The 21,554-nt window shown below is 38.3% G+C and overlaps 1 protein-coding gene across 4 annotated transcripts in view; it reads left to right on the forward strand.

The window, feature by feature from the left end:
- The window catches only part of SMC5 (structural maintenance of chromosomes 5), a 117,859-nt gene that overhangs the window by 9,272 nt on the left and 87,033 nt on the right, over positions 1-21,554 (forward strand). For all 4 annotated transcript variants that reach the window (XM_070794641.1, XM_070794643.1, XM_070794642.1 and 1 more), the window contains one exon: positions 9,184-9,236. In XM_070794641.1, the coding sequence (XP_070650742.1) occupies positions 9,184-9,236 (53 nt within the window). The remainder of the gene's footprint in view (positions 1-9,183; positions 9,237-21,554) is intronic.

Consider the following 21,554-nt stretch of genomic DNA (forward strand, 5'->3'; position numbering starts at 1 on the left):
CAGAAAACCATAATCACAAAAAACTAACCAATCTGCTCACATGGACCACAGCCTTGTCTAACTCAATGAAACTATGAGTCATGCCGTGTATGGCCACCAAAGACAGATGGGTCATGGTGGAGAGTTCTGACAAAACGTGGTCCACTGGAGAACCGAATGGCAAACCACTTCAGTAGTTTCCTTGAGAACCCCATGAACAGTATGAAAAGCGAAAAAGATAGGACACTGAAAGATGAACTCCCCAGGTCGGTAGGTGCCCAGTATGCTATGGGAGATCAGTGGAGAAACAACTCCAGAAAGAATGAAGAGATGGAGCCAAAGCAACAACACTCAGTTGTGGATGTGACTGGTAAGGGAAGTAAAATCCAATGCTGTAAAGAGCAATATTGCATAGGAACCTGGAATGTTAGGTCCATGAATCAAGGCAAATTGGAAGTGACCGAATAGGAGAAGGCAAGAGTGAACATTGACGTTTTAGGAATCAGTGAACTAAAATGGACTGGAATGGGTGAATTTAACTCAGATGACCATTATATCTAGTACTTTGGGCAAGAATCCCATAGAAGACATGGAGTAGCCATCATAGTCAACAAAAGAGTCTGAAATGCAGTACTTGGATGCGATCTCAGAAAGGACAAATGATCTCTGTTTCTTTCCAAGGCAAACCATTCAGTATCACAGTAATCCAAGTCTGTGCCCCGACCGGTAATGCTGAAGAAGCTGAAGTTGAATGGTTCTATGAAGACCTCCAAAACCTTCTAGAACTAACACCCAAAAAAGAATCCTTTTCATTTTAGGGGACTGGAAAGCAAAAGTAGGAAGTCAAGAAATAGCTGGAGTAACAGGCAAATTTGGCCTTGGAGTATAGAACGTAGCAAGGCAAAGGCTAACAGTTTTGCCAAGAGAACGCACTGGTCATAGCAGATGCTCTCTTCCAACAACACAAGAGAAGACTCTACACATGGACGTCACCAGATGGTTAGTACTGATATCAGACCGCTTGTATTCTTTGGAACCAAAGATGGAGAAGCTCTTTACAGTCAGCAAAAGCAAGACCAGGAGCTGACTGTGGCACAGATCATGAAAATAAATATTGCCAAGTTCATACTTAAATTGAAAAAAGTAGGGAAAACCACTAGACCACTCAGGTATGACCTAAATCAAATCCCTTACGACTATACAGTGGCAATGAGAAATAGATTTAAGGGACTAGATCTGATAGAGTGCCTGAAGAACTATGGACTGAGGTTCATGATATTGTACAGGAGGCAGTGATCAAGACCATCCCAAAGAAAAAGAAATGCAAAAAGGCAAAATGGTTGTTTGAGGAGGCCTTACAAAGATCTGAGAAGAGAAATGAAAGGCAAAGGAGAAAAGGAAAGATAATTTCATTTGGATGCAGAGTTCCAAAGAACAGCAAGGAAAGATTAGAAAGCCTTCCTCAATGATCAGTGCAAAGAAATAGAGGAAAACAATAGAATGGGAAAGACTAGAGATCTCTTCAAGAAAATTAAAGATACCAAGGGAACATTTTATGCAAAGATGGGCACAATAAAGGACAGAAATGGTATGGACCTAACAGAAGCAGAAGATATTAGTAAGAGGTGGCAAGAATATACAGAACAACTGTACAAAACAGATCTTCATGACTCAGATAATCATGATGGTGTGCTTACTCACCTGGAGCCAGACATCTTGGAATGCGAAGTCAAGTGGGCCTTAGGGGAAGCATCACTATGACAAAGCTAGTGGAGGTAGTGGAGCTTCAGTTGAGCTATTTCAAATCCTAAAAGATGATGCTATGAAAGTGCTGCACTCATTATGTCAGCAAATTTGGAAAATTCAGCAGTGGCCACAGGACTACAAAAGGTCGGTTTTCATTCCAGTCCCAAAGAAAGGCAATGCCAAAGAATGTTTAAACTACCGCACAATTGCACTCATCTCACATGCTAGCAAAGTAATGCTCAAAATTCTCCAAGCCAGGCTTCAATAGTCCATGAATTGTGAACTTCCATATGTACAAACTGGATTTAGAAAAGGCAGAGGAACCAGAGATCAAATTGACAACATCTGCTGGATCATCGGAAAAGCAAAGAGTTTCAGAAAAACATCTGTTTCTGCTTTATTGACTATGTCAAAGCCTTTGACTGTGTGGAATCACAACAAACTATGGAAAATTCTTCAAGAGATGGGAACACCAGACCACCTTACCTGCCTCCTGAGAAAACTGTGTGCAGGTCAAGAAGCAACAGTGAGAACTGGACACAGAACAACAGACTGGTGCCAAATCAGAAAAGAAACATATCAAGGCTGTATATTGTCACCCTGCTTATTTAACTTACATGCAGAGTTTATCATGTGAAATGCTGGACTGTATGAAGCACAAACTGGAATCAAGGTTGCTGGGAGAAATATCAGTAACCTCATATATGCAGATGATACCACCCTTACGGCAGAAAGTGAAGAAGAACTAAAGAGCCTCCTGATGAAAGTGAAAGAGGAAAGTGAAAAACTTGACTTAAAACTCAACATTCAGGAAACTAACATCATGACATCTGGTCCAGTCACGTCATGGCAGATAGACGGGGAAACAATGGAAACAGTGAGAGACTTTATTTTGGGGGGCTCCAAAATCACTGCAAATGGTGAGTCAGTTCAGTTCAGTCACTCAGTTGTGTCTGACTCTTTGCTACCCCATGAATTGCAGCAAGCCAGGCCTCCCTGTCCATCACCAACTGCCAGAGTTTACCCAAACCTATGTCCACTGAGTTGGTGTTGCCATCCAACCATCTCATCCTTGTCATCCCCTTCTCGTCCTGCCCTCGGTCTTTCCCAGCATCAGGGTCTTTTCAAATGAGTCAGCTCTTCGCATCAGGTGGTCAAAGTATTGGAGTTTCAGCTTTAACATCAGTCCTTCCAAGGAACACCCAGGACTGATCTCCCTTAGCATGGACTGCTTGGATCTCTTTGTGATCCTAGAGGCTCTCAAGAGTCTTCTCCAACACCACAGTTCAAAAGTATCAATTCTTTAGCGCTTAGCTTTCTTTATAGTCCAACTCTCACATCTTTACATGACTACTGGAAAAACCATATCCTTGACTAGATGGACTTTTGTTGGCAAAGTAATGTCTGTGCTTTTGAATATGCTATCTAGGTTGGTCATAACTTTCCTTCCAAGGAATAAGTGTCTTTTATTTTCATGGCTGCAGTCACCTTCTGCAGTGATTTTGGAGCCCCCCAAAAATAAAGTCAGCCACTGTTTCCACTGTTTGCCCATCTTTTTGCCATGAAGTGCTGGGACCGGATGTCATGATCTTAGTTTTCTGAATGTTGAGTTTTAAGCCAGCTTTTTCACTCTCCTCTTTCACTTTCATCAAGAGGCTCTTTAGTTCTTCACTTCTTGCCATAAGGGTGGTGTCATCTGCATATCTGAGGTTATTGATATTTCTCCCAGCAATCTTGATTCTGGCTTGTGCTTCCTCCAGCCCAGGATTTCTCATGATATACTCTGCCCATAAGTTAAATAAGCAGGGTGACAATATACAGCCTTAACATACTCCTTTTCCTATTTGGAACCAGTCTGTTGTTCCATGTCCAGTTCTAACTGTTGCTTCCTGACCTGCATACAGGTTTCCCAAGAGGCAGGTCAGGTGGTCTGGTATCCCCATCTCCTTCAGAATTTTTCACAGTTTATTGTGCCCCACATAGTCAAAGGCTTTGGCATAGTGAATAAAGCAGAAATAGATGTTTTTCTGGAACTCTCTTGCTTTTTCGATCATCCAGTGGATATTGGCAATTTGGTCTCTGGTTCCTCTGCCTTTTCTAAAACCAGCTTGAATATCTAGAAGTTCATGGTTCACGTATTGTTGAAGCCTGGCTTGGAGAATTTTGAGCATTACTAGCGTGTGAAATGAGTGCAATTGTGCGGTAATTTGAGCATTCTTTGGCATTGCCTTTCTTTGGGATTGGAATGAAAAGTAGCCTTTTCAATTTTCCAGTCCTGTGGCTGAGTTTTCCAAATTTGCTGGCATATTGAGTGCAGCACTTACACAGCATCATCTTTCAGGATTTGAAATAGCTCAACTGGAATTCCATCACCTCTGCTAGCTTTGTTCATCGTGATACTTCCTAAGGCCCACTTGACTTTATATTCCTGCAGCCATGCAATCAAAAGACACTTGCTCTTTGAAAGAAAAGCTATGACCAACCTAGTCAGCATATTATAAAGCAGAGATATTACTTTGCTGACAAAGGTCGATATAGTCATAGTCAAAACTATGGTTTTTCCAGTAGGCAAGTATGTATATGAGAGTTGGAATATAAAGAAAGCTAGGTGCCCCAAAATTGATGCCTTTGAATTGTGGTGTTGGAGAAGAGTCTTGAGAGTCCCTTGGACTTCAAGAAGATCCAACCAGTCCATCCTAAGGGACATCGGTCCTGAATATTCATTGGAAGGACTAATGTTGTAGCTGAAACTTCAGTACTTTGGCCACCTGATGTGAAGAACTGACTCATTTGAAAAGACCCTGATGGTGGGAAAGATTGAAGGCTGGAGGAAAAGGGGATGACAGAGGGTGAGATGGTTGGATGGCATTGCCGACTCAATGTGCATGAGTGTGAGTAAACTCCAGGAATTGGTGATGGACAGGGAAGCCTGGTGTGGTCTAGTGCATGGTGTCACAGAATCAGACATGACTGAATGACTAAACTGAGATGTAAGATAATGTAACACTGACATTCTGTGAATGCATTGATCTTGCATATCCTAACCTTCAGATATCTGAGAAATGTATGTTTAAGCCACCTACTCTGTGGGACTTTTGTTACAAAATCCCAGACTAAGGCAAGGACCTTTTTCATTCTTACTAATGATTCCAAAACCTTTTCTGTGAGTTATATCTATTGATTAGAATTAATAATAAACTTAGAAATAATTAGCAGTTTAGAAATAAGAACTGAGAACCCCCTAAAAATGTTGTATAACAGAAATGAGTTGCATTTTCTGTGTTCACTGACAGTGAACAGTAAATGCAATTAAAATGGATATTATAGCAACAAAGGTATAAGTTACATAGCCGCACATAAAAGATAGTATGCAGAGATTATAGTTTTTATTTTAAAATGTTAATGTTTGATACATGTCATGTTAAGTGTCATTCCAGTCAGAATCCTGCTACCGTCTATAAAAATTACAAGCTGGTACTAAAATTTGGATGAAAATACAGAGGGCCAAAAATAGCTAAGCTCCTTCTAAAGAAATAGGATAAAGTGGAAAAACTTGTCTACTGGATATCAAGATGATACAATATTTGGTAAATTAAGACATTGTGGTGTTGATGTAGGGTAGACTAGTGTGATGTGACAGAATAAAGAGCTAAGATACAAAGCTTAGTAAAAACTTGATTTATGACAGAACTGACATTGTAGGTGAGTGAGGAAGAGACAGAAAATGGTACTGAGACAACTGGGTATTGGTATAGGAAAAGATGAAATTGAGTCCTTTCCTCATACTTTAACAAAAATTAGTTCCAGGTGGATTAAATATCTAAATGTGATTGACCAGGAAGTTTTTAGAAGACATCAGTAGTAGAAGAGAATATTTTTGTGACTTCGGGTTAAGAAAATGTCTTAAAGTATAGACCTAAAGGGAAAAGTTGATAATTTCAACTATAATAAAACTAAGGAACTTCTGTTCATCTAAAAGACACCTTGTAGAGAAAAGACTAGTCACAAATTGGGAGCATGTATATATAGCACATATAACAAGATTGATATACAGACTATATAATAAGCAAAATAATGACAACTCATAAGACATGTGAGCAAAAGATCCGCTTTAATGTCTCACAGTCAAGAGGCAACCCAGACAACCAGTACATTCCTACAGACATGAAAAGATGCTCAACTTCATTAGTTATTAGAGAAATGCACATTAGCCCTAGCAAGGTATATCTATCAGACCCACCAGAATTCCATTGGTGCCATGTGCTTATAAGGATATAAAACAGTGGAAACTCTGATGCATTCTTGGTGGGAATATGAATTTGTACAACCCCCTTGGAAAGTGCTATGGTATTACCTAGTAAATCTGTAAATGCTTATATCCAGTGCCTCAAAAATTCTGCTTTCTAGGTACCCTAGTCAGCTTTTGTGCATTTATACTAGGTGAAATCATGGAAATACTTACAGAAGTATTGTTTGCAGTGAATTCTGGAATAGTCAAATACAATTGAATATTATATGACAATAGAAACAAACTTTGGCTCACTGGTTAAATACAAAAACATAATTTTAAGGAAAAATACCATCTTGGAAAAATACACGTAATGTGAGTTTGTTTCTAGAACAGTCAAAAACATTTGGAGTCTCATACAGTACAAAACAAAAGTAAAGGAATTATCAGTTTGCTTGCTTGCTTGCTAAGTCGCTTCAGTCATGTCCGACTCTGTGCAACCCCATAGACGGCATCCCACCAGGCTCCCCTGTCCCTGGGATTCTCCAGGCAAGAACACTGGGGTGGGTTGCCATTTAATTAAATCAGTTTAGAGATTACATTTGTTGTTTCATTTTTTAAACTTTTTATTTTATATTGGAGTATAGCCGATTAACAATGTTGTGATAGTTTCAGCTGGACAGCAAAGATACTCAGCCATGCATATACATGTATCCATTCTCCCCCAAACTCCCCTCCCATCCAGGCTGCCAAATAACATTGAGTAGAGTTCCCTGTGCTATACAGTAGGACCTTATTGGTTATCTATTTAAAATATATAACAGTGTGTACATGTTGATCCCAAACTCCTAACTATTCCTTTCCCTCTTTCTTCCCCATTAGTTGAGAGAAAAAGGATGCAATTAGTATGAATTAAGGAATGTCAGATACACTGTTAGTGACCAGTTCCTTAAACTGGTAGATATATGGTTGTTTTATTATTTCTAAACAGTTCATGAAGTTTGTATATACTGTTGGTATATATTTCACATGGAAACATGTTTTAAAAAGAAAGTCTAAAAGTTGAGTTACTTGACTGTAAAATATTTTTAAAACTTGAAATGATTGTTTTATTTTTCTAAACTACTGTAAATATTATAATATAATCAAAGTGATATTACAGGTTTTTAAGCAAGGCTTAATATTTAATGTGCCGGCTTACATGGTGTCTCCATGATAAAGAATCTACCTGCCAACGCAGGGGATGCAGGTTGAATCCCTGGGTCAGAAAAATCTTCTGTAGAAGAAAATGACAACCCAATCCAGTATGCTTGCCTGGAGAATCTCATGAACAGAAGGAGCTGGGCTGGCTACAGTCCATAGTGTTGCAAAAGAGTCAGACACAACTTAGCGAATAAACAACAGCAAAATTTAATGTAGGTTACAAGATTGATTTCTATACCCCTTAACATTATAAATAACCTATTCAAAACAAAATTTTTAATGCCATAAGAGAGGCATTTATGAGATACAAAAGATACTGATTTATTAATGATTAATTTTGTAACCTGAACCAGTTACTTGTCTGGAATTCAGTTTTTATTTCAGAGAACAGGGTTTGGAGTAGATAATTTCCAAGGACATACTCAGATTTTTATTAATATTATGTTGTGTTTGTTTTTTTGGCCACACTGCACAGCTTGTGGGATTTTAGTTCCCCAACCAGGAATCTAACGCAGGCCTTTGGCAGTGAAAGTGCCAATTCTAACCACTGGACTGCCAGGGAATTCCCTATATGTAGTTTTTTAAATTGTCAGAAACTGTTTATTAAATCATTCTCTCTCTGTAATGGTCTGGATTGTATTCCAAGGGCTGCCTTAGTCAGAATGGATTGGGCTGTAACAATTTTCACCAACCTTCTTATTTATTTTTGTCATGAAGATACATCTGTCCTTACCCTTGAGTGGTAGGCTTTTTAAAGGAAGCTGTGAAGTGCAGTTTTCTTAGATGACAGCTTGCAGACATTTGTGTATCCACAGATATGTTCAGGGGATGTCCAAATTCTTAGCAAAAAAATTTTAATGTTGTATTTTTATTTAAATGCAATATAAAAATTTAGTATAAGCATTTCTGCACCACTGGTACAAATACTTTATAATAACTGCCTTCTAATTTTTTAATTTCTTCCATTTGGTAACAAGTATTTCAGTTATTACAACCTAATGAGCAGATGGCCCACTCCTAAAAAAATGCCATTGTTTTCCTTATTTATGAAAAAACTGAAACAGAGACGTTAAGTAACCCAGTCAAGGTGAAACAGCTTGTATATGGCAGAGCTGAGATTTGAATTAGACATGGTCTATGTTGAAGCCTGTACTCTTGATCATTAAACTGTACTTTCTTGTTACAGGAATAGACTTTCTTTTTCATCTTCCTGGTTCTCAGTTTCATCATCTGTAAAATGGTTATAATACATATCTCATAAATTTGCTCATGAGTATTAAATGAGAAAATTGTGTATCAAGTGCTTGGAACATAAACATAGTAATGCTTAATAAATGTTAACTGTTGTGGTTATAATTGTCATCATCATTGTCATTACCACTATTAAAAAAACAATTATTTGCAAGGTGTATTTCCCACCTTTTTTGAGTATTACTTAATTATAGCCTGATTCAAGATCCAATCTGATTTTTTTAGGTCCAGGGTCTTTTTTCATACTTTACACTCACATACATATAGAAAGTAGCTTAAATACATCTATTTTATGATATAAATTGTGCTCACTTAAATCGTATTTACTATATTTATTGGATTATTTAAAAAGTGCTTGGTGATAGGTGTATACTAATTAATAGCAGGATGGGTGCTATTAGAGTGATTATTAATATTTAATCTGTGCAGCTCCATAGAAGTACTCAGTCTGGAGCTCGATAACTTGGCCTTAGATTTTTGCTCTGCACTACTTATTGTTAATAGCTTTGTCATGAAGTTTGTAAGAGGCTCTTAAATGCATAGAAAGATCAATAACTCTTAGAATATTAAAATACTGGTAGCTTAGAATATTATCATCTGTGAGTGGAAACAGTGGAGGAGCCTAAATCTGGAAAGGGTACAGTTAGAAAGTGAAGTAAGTGAATGTACAGAATAGTTATTGAAAGAATCTTGATCTGACAAATAATAATGACTTTTGCTATATCTCACCTGGGAATGTCACCACACAGCTCACTTTGTCTTTTTTTATATCTTAGGTTGGCTTTTTTGTGAAGAGAGGATGTTCCAAAGGCATGGTTGAAATTGAATTGTAAGTGTTAAAAGTACTGAAACCACTTTTTTCTGCATAATTTCTTAGTTTATGTTTATGCATTCCTGATGACTTTAGTCAAGAGTAATAACACAGTGTTTACAGTTGTTGTTCAGTCGCTAAGTCATATCTGACTGTTTGCAGCCCCATGGACTGCAGCACTCCAGGCTTCCCAGATGTCCTTCACTATCTCCTGGAGTTTGCTTAGATTCACGTCTAATTAGTTGATGATCTAACCATCTCATCCTCTGACACCGCCTTCTCCTTTTGTCTTCAGTTTTTCCTAGCTCAGGGTATTTTTCAATGAGTTGGCTGTTACATCAAATGCCAAAGTATGGGAGCTTCAGCATCAGTTCTTCCAATGAACATTCAGGGTTGATTTCCTTTAAGATTGACTAGTTTGATCTCCTTGCTGTCCAAGGGAACGTCAAGAGTCATCTCTAGCACCACAGTTCTATGGCGTCGGTTCTTCAGTGCTCAGCCTTCTTTATTTTCCAACTCTCACATTCATACACGACTACTGGAAAAACTGTAACTTTGACTATAAGGACTTTTGTCGGCAAAGTGATATCTTTGCTTCTTAATACGCCGTCTAGGTTTGTCATAGCTTTCCTTCTAAGGAGCAAGTGTCTTTTAATTTTGTGGCTGCAGTTACTGTCTGCAGTAATTTTGAAGCCCAAGAAAATAAAGTCTGCTTCCACTTTTCCCCTCTCTGTTTGTCATGAAGGGATGCGACTGGATGCCATCATGTTAAGTTTTTTGAATGTTGAGTTTTAAGCCAACTTTTTCACTTTTTCATCCTCATCAAGAGGCTCTTTAGTTTCTCTTCACTTTCTGCCATTAGAGTGATATCATCTGCATGTCTGAGATTGTTGATATTTCTCCTGTCAGTCTTGATTCAAGCTTGTGATTCATCCAGCCCAGCATTTTTCATAATGTACTCTATCAGTTCAGTTCAGTTGCTCAGTCGTGTCTGACTCTTTGCGACCCCATGAATCGAAGCACGCCAGGCCTCCCTGTCCATCACCAACTCCCGGAGTTCACTCAAACTCATGTCCATCGAGTCAGTGATGCTATCTAGCCATCTCATCCTCTGTCGTCCCCTTCTCCTCCTGCCCCCAATCCCTCCCAGCATCAGTCTTTTCCAATGAGTCAGCTCTTCGCCTGAGGTGGCCAGAGTACTGGAGTTTCAGCTTTAGCATCAGTCCTTCCAATGAACACCCAGGGCTGATCTCCTTTAGAATGGACTGGTTGGATCTCCTTGCAGTCCAAGGGACTCTCAAGAGTCTTCTCCAACACCACAGTTCAAAAGCATCAATTCTTCGGTGCTCAGCCTTCTTCACAGTCCAACTCTCACATCCATACATGACCACAGGAAAAACCGTAGCCTTGACTAGATGGACCTTTGTTGGCAAAGTAATGTCTCTGCTTTTGAATATGCTATCTAGGTTGGTCATAACTTTCCTTCCAAGGAGTAAGCGTCTTTTAATTTCATGGCTGCAGTCACCATCTGCAGTGATTTTGGAGCCCAGAAAAATAGTCTGCTTCTGTTTCCACTGTTTCCCCATCTATTTCCCATGAAGTGTTGGGACCGGATGCCATGATCTTCGTTTTCTGAATGTTGAGCTTTAAGCCAACTTTTTCACTCTCCTCTTTCACTTTTATCAAGAGGCTTTTTAGTTCCTCTTCACTTTCTGCCATAAGGGTGGTGTCATCTGCATATCTGAGGTTATTGATATTTCTCCCGGCAATCTTGGTTCCACCTTGTGCTTCTTCCAGCCCTGCTTTTCTCATGATGTACTCTGCATATAAGTTAAATAAACAGGGTGACAATATACAGCCTTGACGTACTCCTTTTCCTATTTGGAACCAGTCTGTTGTTCCATGTCCAGTTCTAACTGTTGCTTCCTGACCTGCATATAGGCTTCTCAAGAGGCAGGTCAGGTGGTCTGGTATTCCCATTTCTTTCAGGATTTTCCACAGTTTATTGTGATCCACACAGTCAAAGGCTTTGGCATAGTCAATAAAGCAGAAATCGATGTTTTTCTGGAACTCTCTTGCTTTTTTGATGATCCAGCGGATGTTGGCAATTTGATCTCTGACAGTATACAGCCTTGTGGTACTCATTTTACAAGTTTTAACCAGTCCATGAAAGGTTCTGACTGTTTCTAAAGGTTCTAAAGGTTGCTTCTTGACCAGCGTAGAGGTTTCTTAGGAGGCAGGTAAGGTGGTCTGGTATTCCCATGTCTTTAAGATATTTCCAGTTTGTTTTGATCCACACATTCAAAGGCTTTACCATAGTCAATGAAGCAGAAGTAGATGTTTTTCTGGAATTGCTTTGGTTTCTCTATGATCCAGTGAATGTTGGCGATTTGATCTCTGTTTCTTCTGCCTTCTCTAAACCCATCTGGAAGTTCTTAGTTAATATACTGTTGAAGCCAAGCTTGAAGAATTTTCAGTATAACCTTACTAGTATGCAAAATGTGCATAATTATACAATAGTTTGTAGATTCTTTGACACTGCCCTTCTCTGGAATTGGAATGAAAACTGACCTTTTCCAGTCCTCTGACCACTGCTGAGTTTTCCAATTTTGCTGACATACTGAGTGCAGCACTTATACAGCATCATCTTTTAGGATTTTGAATAGCTCAGCTGGAATTCCATCACCTTCACTAATCTTGTTTGTAGTAAAGCTTCCTGAGGCCCACTTGACTTCACTCTAGGATGTCAAGCTCTAGGTCAGTGATCACACCATCTTGGTTATCTGGATCATTAAGACATTTTTGGATAGTTCTTCTGTGTATTCTTTCCACCTCTTTTTAATCTTTTCTGCTTCTGTTAGGTCCTTTGTCATGCTCATTCTTGTGTGAAATATTCCCCTGATAGCTCCAGTTTTCTTGAAAAGTTTTCCTGTACTTCTTTGCACTGTTCATTTAAGAAGGTCTTCTTATCTCTTCTATTTTCTGGAACTCTGCATTCAGTTGGGTATGTCTTTCCCTTTCGCGTTTTTGCTTTTTTTCTTTTCTTAGCTATGTGTAAAGCCTCCTTACACAATCATTTTGCCTTCTTGCATTTCTTTTCCTTTGGGGTGGTTTTGGTCACTGCGTCCTGTAGAAGGTTATGAACCTCTGTCCATAGTTCTTCATAACTCTGGCTACCAGATCTAATCTCTTGAATCTATTCATCACCTCTACTGTATGATTGTAAGGGATTTGAATTAGGTTATACCTGAATGGCCTAGTGGTTTTCCCCACTTTCTTCAAGTTAAGCCTGAGTTTTGCAATGAGGAGCTGATTATCTGAGCCACAGCTCCAGGTCTTGGTTTTGCTGACTGTATAGAGTTTCACCATCTTTGACTGCAAAGAATATAATCCGTTGTATTTCAGTATTGACCATTTGGTGATGTGTGTGTGTGTGGGGTCATCTCTTGTGTTGTTGTAAGAGGGTGTTTGCTATGTCCAGTGTGTTCTCTTGAGAAAACTCTGTTAGCCTTTGCCCTGCTTCATGTTGTACTCCAAGGCCAAACTTACCTGTTACTCTAGGTATCTCTTGACTTCCTACTCTTGCATTCCAGTACCTATGATGAAAAGGGCATCTTTTTTTGTTTAGTTCTAGAAAGTCTTAGAGATCTTAATAGAATTGTTCAACTTCAGCTTCAGCATCAGTGGTATAATACTATATTATGACATTAATATTAGAAATAATATTTAAGGAATACTTCATCCAGAAAAGTAAGTTTTCTTTTTTCTTTAATGCATCTTTTAAAACCTGAATTGTAAGAACTTTTTTTCTGGAAAAATTCATTAGAAATTAGAAATTTATGGGAGATAATGAAATAATGAAATTTATGGGAGATACGGGAGTATTATTTCATACCACCATATGGTATCTCCATACCACTATTAAGTATTCACTATTCATTAAGAAGTTGCAGTATTTTTACAAACTTAAGCACTTTTTTTATCTTTCAGAAATATTTATTTATTTGGCTGTATCTCAGTTGTACCCACAGGATCATTGTTAAGGCATGCAGGCTTCTTTCTAGTTGTAGCATGCAGACTCAGTAACTGTGATACTCAGTCTCTCTATTTGTGGCTCCAGCTCCGTAGTTGTGCACTGGCTTAGTTGCTCTGCAACATGTGGGTTCTTAGTCCCCTGACCAGGGATCAAACCTGCATCCCCTGCATTAAAAGGCAGATTTTTAACCACTGGACCAGCAGGAAGTTTTGTGTGGTTTTTTTTTTTTTTTCTGATTTTTGAAAGCAAAATACTTGATTGTTAGGAAAAAAGAAAAAACTTAATCTAGGGTTGTAAAAAGATGAAAATGAAGGCCCTCTTGACAATTCCACTTCTAGAAACAACCTTTGTTAATAGTTTGGTCAATTTCATGTATGGCAAAAACTTGGCATTTATATCACCATTTTCTATTCCCTCCCTTATGGCAGAAATCAATAATTCATTATAGTATTCTTTTCCCTTAACCTAGATATTCTAAGTCTACCGCTCTTGGCAGCAATTTCTGATGGATGAGAGTTCCTCTCCAAGATGAAAGCAGTATATCCTTCATGTATATACTTAGTTTTTTTATACATAAAAAACATATGCACAATATGTGCATTCTTTAGATGATTTTTAGATCATTTTTTGGAATGTTTATAGAAAGTTATTGAATTTTCATAGCTGAAATAGCTCTTAAAAAATACCTAACAGCCCTGTCATTTTATGGGATGTAAAGAAATGTTCTTTTTATTCAAAAATTGTTGGAAATTTTTAAAATTTATGTAGAGATGAGAAAGAGGCCCACATGGAAGGAAACAGTTACGAGATTATGTTCAACGTACTAAAATATAATGGTATTTTACTGAAGGATATGAAACTAAGGCCTGAATAAATGGGGAAGCTTATTATGTTCTAAAAATGTAAAATTACAATCATCATCAGCATGTCAGTCATTTCCACACTAATGCATAAATCTGATAAAATTCCAGTGAGAGTCTCAACAGTTTATAAGTTGATTATAAAGTTCATCTGGAAGAATAAATGTGCCAGAAACCCAAGAAGTTTTGAAAAAGCACAATCATGAATAAGACATTTGTGTAACAGATGTTAAAATGAACAATAAAGCTTTTTAAAATTTTTATTGTACATAGGAGTACAGTTGATTTACGATGTGTCAGTTCCATCACTGTACAGCTAAGTGATTCAGTTATACATATATCTATTCATTTTCAAATTCTTTTTCTATATAGGTTATTGCAGAATACTGAGTAGTTTCCTGTGCAAATAGGAGATCTGTTGATTATCTATTTTATATATAGTAGTGTGTATATGTTAATCCTAAACTCCTAATTTATCCCTTTCCCCCACATGCCCTCACCTGGTGACCACAAATCTGCTTTGGAAATCTGAGTCTGTTTTGGTTTTGCAAATAAGTTCATTTGTATCACTTTTTTCTTTTTTTTTTTTAAGATTCCACCCATATGTGTTACCATATGATATTTATTTTTCTCTGAGTTACTTCACTTAGTATGATCATTTCTAGGTCTATTCATGTTGCTGCAGATGGCATTATTTCATTCTTTTTAATGGCTGAGTAATATTCCATTGTGTATATATATATATATACCACACCTTCTTTATCCATTTCTCTGTTGATGGACATTTAGGTTGCTTCCATTTCTTGGCTCTTTTAAATAGTGTAAATCATATGGTAATTCTGTGTTCAGTTTCTTAGGGAATCTCCATACTGTTCTTTGTAGTGGCTGTACCAGTTTGCATTCCCACCAACAGTATAGGAGTGTTTCCTTTTCTCCACACCTCCCCAGCATTTATTGTTTGTAGAGTTTTTTGATGATGGCCATTCTGAGTAGTGTGAAATGATACCTCATTATACTTTTGATTTGCTTTTCTGTAATAATTAGTGATGTTGAGCATCTTTTCAAATGTGTTTGTTGAGATCACCTATATGTCTTCTTTAGAGAAATGTCTAAGTCTTCTGCCTGTTTGATTGGGTTGTTTTTTATATTGAGCTGAATGAACATTTATATATTTTGGAAGTTAATCCCTTGTCAGCTGCTTCATTTGCAAATAGTTTCTCCCATTCTGAGGATTGTCTTTTCGTCTTGTTTATAGTTTCCTTTGCTGTGCAAAAGCTTTCAAGTTAAGTAGGTCCCATTTGTTTATTTTTGCTTTTATTTTCATTACTGTAGATCAGTTCCAAAAGATAATGCTGTGGTTTATGTCAAAGGGTGTTCTGCCTATGTTTTTCTGGAAAAAAACTCTGATGCTGGGAGGGATTGGGGACAGGAGGAGAAGGGGACGACAGAGGATGAGATGGCTGGATGGCATCATTGACTCGATGGACGTGAGTCTGAGTGAACTCCGGGAGTTGGTGATGGACAGGGAGGCCTGGCGTGCCGCGATTCATGGGGTCGCAAAGAGTCGGACATGACTGAGCAACTGAACTGAACTGAAGAGTTTTATTTTATAGTATTCAGCCTTACATTTGGGTCTTTAATCCATTTAGAGTCTATTTTTGTGAGTGGTGTTAGAGAATGTTCAGATTTCACTTTTTACATGTAGCTGTCAAGTTAATAAAGCTGTTAATAGTATGATATTAGTACAGAAAAATTAGAGGAACAGAAGGAAGAAAATAGTAGCAGTTCTAAACACATACAAGAGTTTAATTTATGAGAGGTGGTATGTAAGGTGGCTATGTAAAGGTATATAAAGGTGGCTATATAAGCATGGGGTATAAATTATTGCAGGCTTCTCAGGTGGCTCAGCTGGTAAAGAATTCGTCTGCAGTGTGGGAGACCTGGGTTCGACCCCTGGGTTGGGAAGATCCCCTGGAGAAGGGAATGGCTCCCCACTCCAGTATCCTGGCCTGGAGAATTCCATAGACTGTATACTCCATGGGGTCACAAAGAGTCAGACACAGCTGAGTGACTTTCACTCTCCCAGGTTTTAGTTAAGTTCAGTTGCTCAGTCAAGTCTGACTCTTGCAACCCCATGGAATGCAGTACACCAGGCTTCTCTGTCCATCAGCAACTCCTGGAGCTTGCTCAACTCACATTAGTCGAGTTGGTGATGCCATCCAACTCTCATCCTCTGTCGTCCCCTTCTCTTCCTGCCTTCAGTCTTCCCCAGCATCAGGGTCTTTTCCAGTGAGTCACTTCTTCACATCAAGTGGCCAAAGGATTGGAGTTTGAGCTTCAGCATCACCCTTCCAATGAATATTCAGGACTGATTCCCTTTAGGATTCACTGGTTGGATCTCCTTGCAGTCCAAGGGGCTCTCAGGAGTCTTCTCCAGCACCACAGTTCAAAGGCATCAGTTCTTTGGCACTCAGCCTTTTTTGTTGTCCAGCTCTCACATCCATACATGGCTAATGGAAAAACCAGAGCTTTGACTAGATGGACCTTTGTTGTCAAAGTAATGTCTCTGCTTTTTAATATGCTGTCTAGGTTGGTCATAGCTTTTCTTCCAAGGAGTAAGCATCTTTTAATTTCATGGCTCCAGTTACCATCTGCAGTGATTTTGGAGCCCAATAAAATAAAGTTTGTCACTGTTTCCATTGTTTCCTCCTCTATTTGCCGTGAAGTGATGGGACCAGATGCCATGATCTTAGTTTTTTGAATGCTGAGTTTTAAGACAGCTTTTTCACTGTTCTTTTTCACTTTCATCAAGAGGCTTTTTAGTTCTTCGCTTTCTGCCATAAGTGTCATCCACGTATTTGAGGTTATTGATCCTTCTACTGGAAATCTTAATTCCAGCTTTTGCTTCATCCAGTCTGGCATTTCACAGGATAAACTCTGCATGTAATTTAAGCAGCGTGACAATATACAGCCCTGACGTACTCCTTTCCCAATTTTGAACCAAGTCTGTTGTTTCATGTCTGGTTTTAACTGTTGCTTCTTGACTTGCATACAGATTTCTCAGGAGGCAGGTAAGGTGGTCTAATATTCCCATCTAGTCAAGAATTTTCCACAATTTGTTGTGATCTACACAGTCAAAGACTTTGACGTTATCAATAAAGCAGAAGTAGAAGTTCTAGAATTCTCTTACTTTTTTGATGATCCAGCAGATGTTGGCAATTTAATCTCTGGTTCCTTTGCCTTTTCTAAATCCAGCTTGAACATCTGCAAGTTCATGGTTCACATATTGTTGAACCCTGGCTTGGAGAATTTTGAGCATTACTTTGCTAGCGTGTGAGATGAGTGCAATTGTGTGGTAGTTTGAGCATTCTTTGGCATTGCCTTCCTTTGGGATTGAAATGAAAACTGACCTTTTCCAGTCCTGTGGCCACTGCTGAGTTTTGCAAATTTGCTGGCATATTGAGTGCAGTACTTTTAACAGAACCATCTTTTAGGATTTGAAATAGCTTAACTGGAATTCCATCACCTCCACTAGCTTTGTTTGTAGTGATGCTTTCTAAGGCCCGCTTGACTTCACATTCCAGGATGTGTGGCTCTAGGTTTGTGATCGCACCATCATGTTTTTCTGGGTCATGAAGAATATTTTTGTACAGTTCTTCTGTGTTTTCTTGCCACCTCTTCTTAATATCTTCTGCTTCTGTTAGGTCCATACCATTTCTGTCCTTTATCGAGCCCATCATTGCATGAAATGTTCCCTTGGTATCTCCAGTTTTCTTGAAGAGATCTCTAGTCTTTCCTGTTCTATTTTTTCCTCTCTTTCTTTGCATTGCTCACTGAGGAAGGCTTTCTTATCTCTCCATGCTGTTCTTTGGAACTCTGCATTCAAATGGAATTATCTTTCCTTTTCTCCTTTGCCTTTAGCATCTCTTTTCTCAGCCTCCTCAGACAACCATTTTGCCTTTTTGCATTTCTTTTTCTTTGGAATGGTCTTGATCACTTTCTCCTGTACAATGTCACAAACCTCCATCCATAGTTCTTCAGGCCCTCTATCAGATCTAATCTTGAATTTACTTGTCGCTTCCACTGTATAATTGTAAGGGATTTCATTTAGTTCATAACTTGAATGGTCTAGTGGTTTTCCCTACTTTCTTCAATTTAGGTCTGAATCTGGCAATAAGGAGTTCATGATCTGAGCCACAGTCAGCTCCCGGTCTTATTTTTGCTGACTGTACAGTGCTTCTCCATCTTTGGCTGCAAAGAATATAATCAATCTGATTTTGGTGTTGACCATCTGGTGATGTCCATGTGTAGAGTCTTCTCTTGTGTTGTTGGAAGAGGAGGGCATTTGCTGTGACCAGTGTGTTCTCTTGGCAAAACTGTTGCCTTTGCCTTGCTACATTTTGGACTCCAAGGCTGAATTTGCCTGTTACTCCAGGTATCTCTTAATTTCCTACTTTTGCATTCCAGTCCCCTAAAATGGAATCTTTTTTCGGTGTTAGTTCTAGAAGGTCTTGTAGGTCTTCATAGAACCATTCAACTTCAGCTTCTTCAGCATTACTGGTTGGGGCATAGATTTGGATTACTGTGATATTGAATGGTTTGCCTTGGAAATGAACAGAGCTCATTCTGTCATTTTTGAGATCACATCCAAGTACTGCATTTTGGACTCTTGTTGACTATGATGGCTACTCCATGTATTCTAAGGGATTCTTATCCACAGTACTAGATATAATGGTCATCTCAGTTAAATTCACCCATTCCAGTCCACTTTAGTTCACTAATTCCTAAAATGTTGATGTTCACTCTTGCCATCTCCTGTTTGACCACTTCTAATTTACCTTGATAGCTGGACCTGACATTTCAGGTTCCTTTCCCAAGTGGCAGAGTAGTACAGAATCCACCTGCCAGGGCAGGAGATGAAAGAGATGCGGGTTCAATTCCTCAGTTAGGAAGATGCCCTGAGGAAGGAAATGGCAACCCACTCCAGTATTCTTGCCTGGAAAATTCCATAGATAGGAGCCTGGCAGGCTGCAGTCCGTGGGTTCACAAAGAGTCTGTTGGACATGGCTTACCACATAAATTACTCAAACTGAGTTGAAATAATTGGCTATTAGTTGTTTAAAACAGATAAATTTAGACCGTTATCAGGTAATCCTGTACATAAGTAAAATCTTGATTTTAAAAGTCTTTAGACTTTTAAAAATATGTGGGTTTAAAAAGAATAGAAAAATGGTGTAGAATATTTTTTAAATCTCAGGAAAGGGAAAGACCTTACTCAGTAAAACAGGATAGCCAATAACCATATAAAGGAAGATAGAAGAAACTCGAAGGAAGAGAAGGCTGTTTTGATGCCCAGAACTGCTTGGCCTCTGCCCAACCATGTGGAAAGGTAGGCTGAGGATAGCTGGTCTTCACTTAAGATATGCTGGGACCTGGGACCATTTCTCAGAATACTTGAACATGGACAGATATCCCCTGAAGCAACAGAATACAGAGAAACTATAAGATAGGACTGAAAATAATTGCCTACATGGAAGTTGGTACAGTTACAAACAGTGAGATACAGAAAAAGCCATAAATCAACAGAAGTACCAGTAGCAAAAGCAGGGCACTGTGTGTGATTCTTGCATACAGCACCACCAAGGTGGTGGGCAGGGTGGCGGGCAGATTGTCTAAGCTATACCTCCTGCCCAGCCCACATAATCTGCCCCTGTTGTTACCTGGACCCAAATAGCTCCTCTTTTGGAGTGAGCATGGGTACCATACTCATGTTTTCACTCCCTCATGCTGCAGCATGAGCCCTGTAAAGCCTTGCCTGGAAGAGAAAAAAAGACAGGAAATTTAGGCTCCATAAAAATTCAGCCCAAAATAATGGCGCCATAGTTAACAATGAGTGACAGATGGGGAGAAACATTTTCAGCACAGATAATATGTACATGTCTTAAAATGATTGAGATTTTAATATCTCATTAAGTCAGTAAAAATTATATACAACTTAATAAGGAAATAAGCAAAGAAGTTTAATACAAAGTAATATAAATGACAAATATATACAAAAAAAAGACTATATCTCACTAGTTACAAAGGAGATCAAGATGAAGATTGTTTTCCTCTCAGCTTAGAAAAATATAAAATAAAGTTCAATCATATGAAGTTATAGAAAAGAGACTCCTGTCATGCACTATTGTGGGAGTATAGGCACTATATCCTATTCTGCAGTATCTATTAAAATTTAAATACAAGTATTTGGTCCAGTCACTGTTCTAGAGAATGATTGCTCACTGGCATAATGTAGCTGTTTCCTAATTTTAATGATGAAAATTATAAATAACTCAGATGTCCATTGCCTGAAAAATGGCTAAACAAATTATGATATATCCATACCATAACACATGATTGAGCCATACAAAGGACTGAAGGACTGATAGAGCCTGTAACTTGGGTAAACGTTGCAAAGATTACGGCTGATGAGGAAACTAGACACAGAAGATTGCATATTGCATGATTCCATTTCTATGAAATGTCCAGGATAAGTAAATAGATGGGACAGAAAATAGATTAGTGGTAGCTGGGGTTTGAGTGGAGGAAAGAATGAGGAGTGACTGGTTAAACAGGTATGGGCTCTTCTTTTGAGTGATAAAAATATTCTGAAATTAGATGATGGTGATGGTTGCATAACTTTGTGAATGTACTTAACCCCTGTTGATACACACCCTTAACTGACACCTAAAAATGGCTAAAATCATAAATTTTATCATCTTTAAAAAAAAAAACATTAATTGTACACATTAAAATAGTGGATTCTATGATTTCTGAATTATATCTCCATTTAAAAAACACAAGCATACCTTGTTTCATTGTGCTTTGTAGATATGTGTATACAAATTAAAGTTTTGAGGCAACCCTGCATTGTCAAATGATGGTTAGCATTTTTTAGAAATATAATATTTTTACTAAGGTAGGTTATTTTTTTAGATGTAATTCTTTTGTACACTTAGTAGACTACAGTATAGTATAAACATAACTTTCATTTGTAAGGGGAAACCAAAAAATTGATGCAGTACACTTCATTGCAATGTTTACTTTATTGCAGTGTTTTGGAACCAAACCTGCAATGTATCTGAGATATGACTGTAATTGCAAAGATACTTCTAGGTTAGCACTGATCATGATGGTTTCCTAGATACTGAAACTGAAAAAGTATACTAAACCAAGTATATTTATAAAACACAGATGGACTATTAACATTTAAGTTTCAGAAGTCTATTAAGGATGGCTGTAGGTCTTAAGCACTCCTGACTTTTTACTCTGAGTCATCAAAGCCCTTTTGTCTTATTATCTAAAGAGGTTAACTGTTCTGGTGTTCCATAGCTACTTGCTCTAATAATCTAACCAGTGACTGTTAACCAGAGTTCTGTTACCAGGTCTAACACAGGGAAG

This window comes from Bos indicus, chromosome 8 (genome assembly GCF_029378745.1).
Source record: "Bos indicus isolate NIAB-ARS_2022 breed Sahiwal x Tharparkar chromosome 8, NIAB-ARS_B.indTharparkar_mat_pri_1.0, whole genome shotgun sequence".
Lineage (NCBI taxonomy): Eukaryota > Metazoa > Chordata > Mammalia > Artiodactyla > Bovidae > Bos > Bos indicus.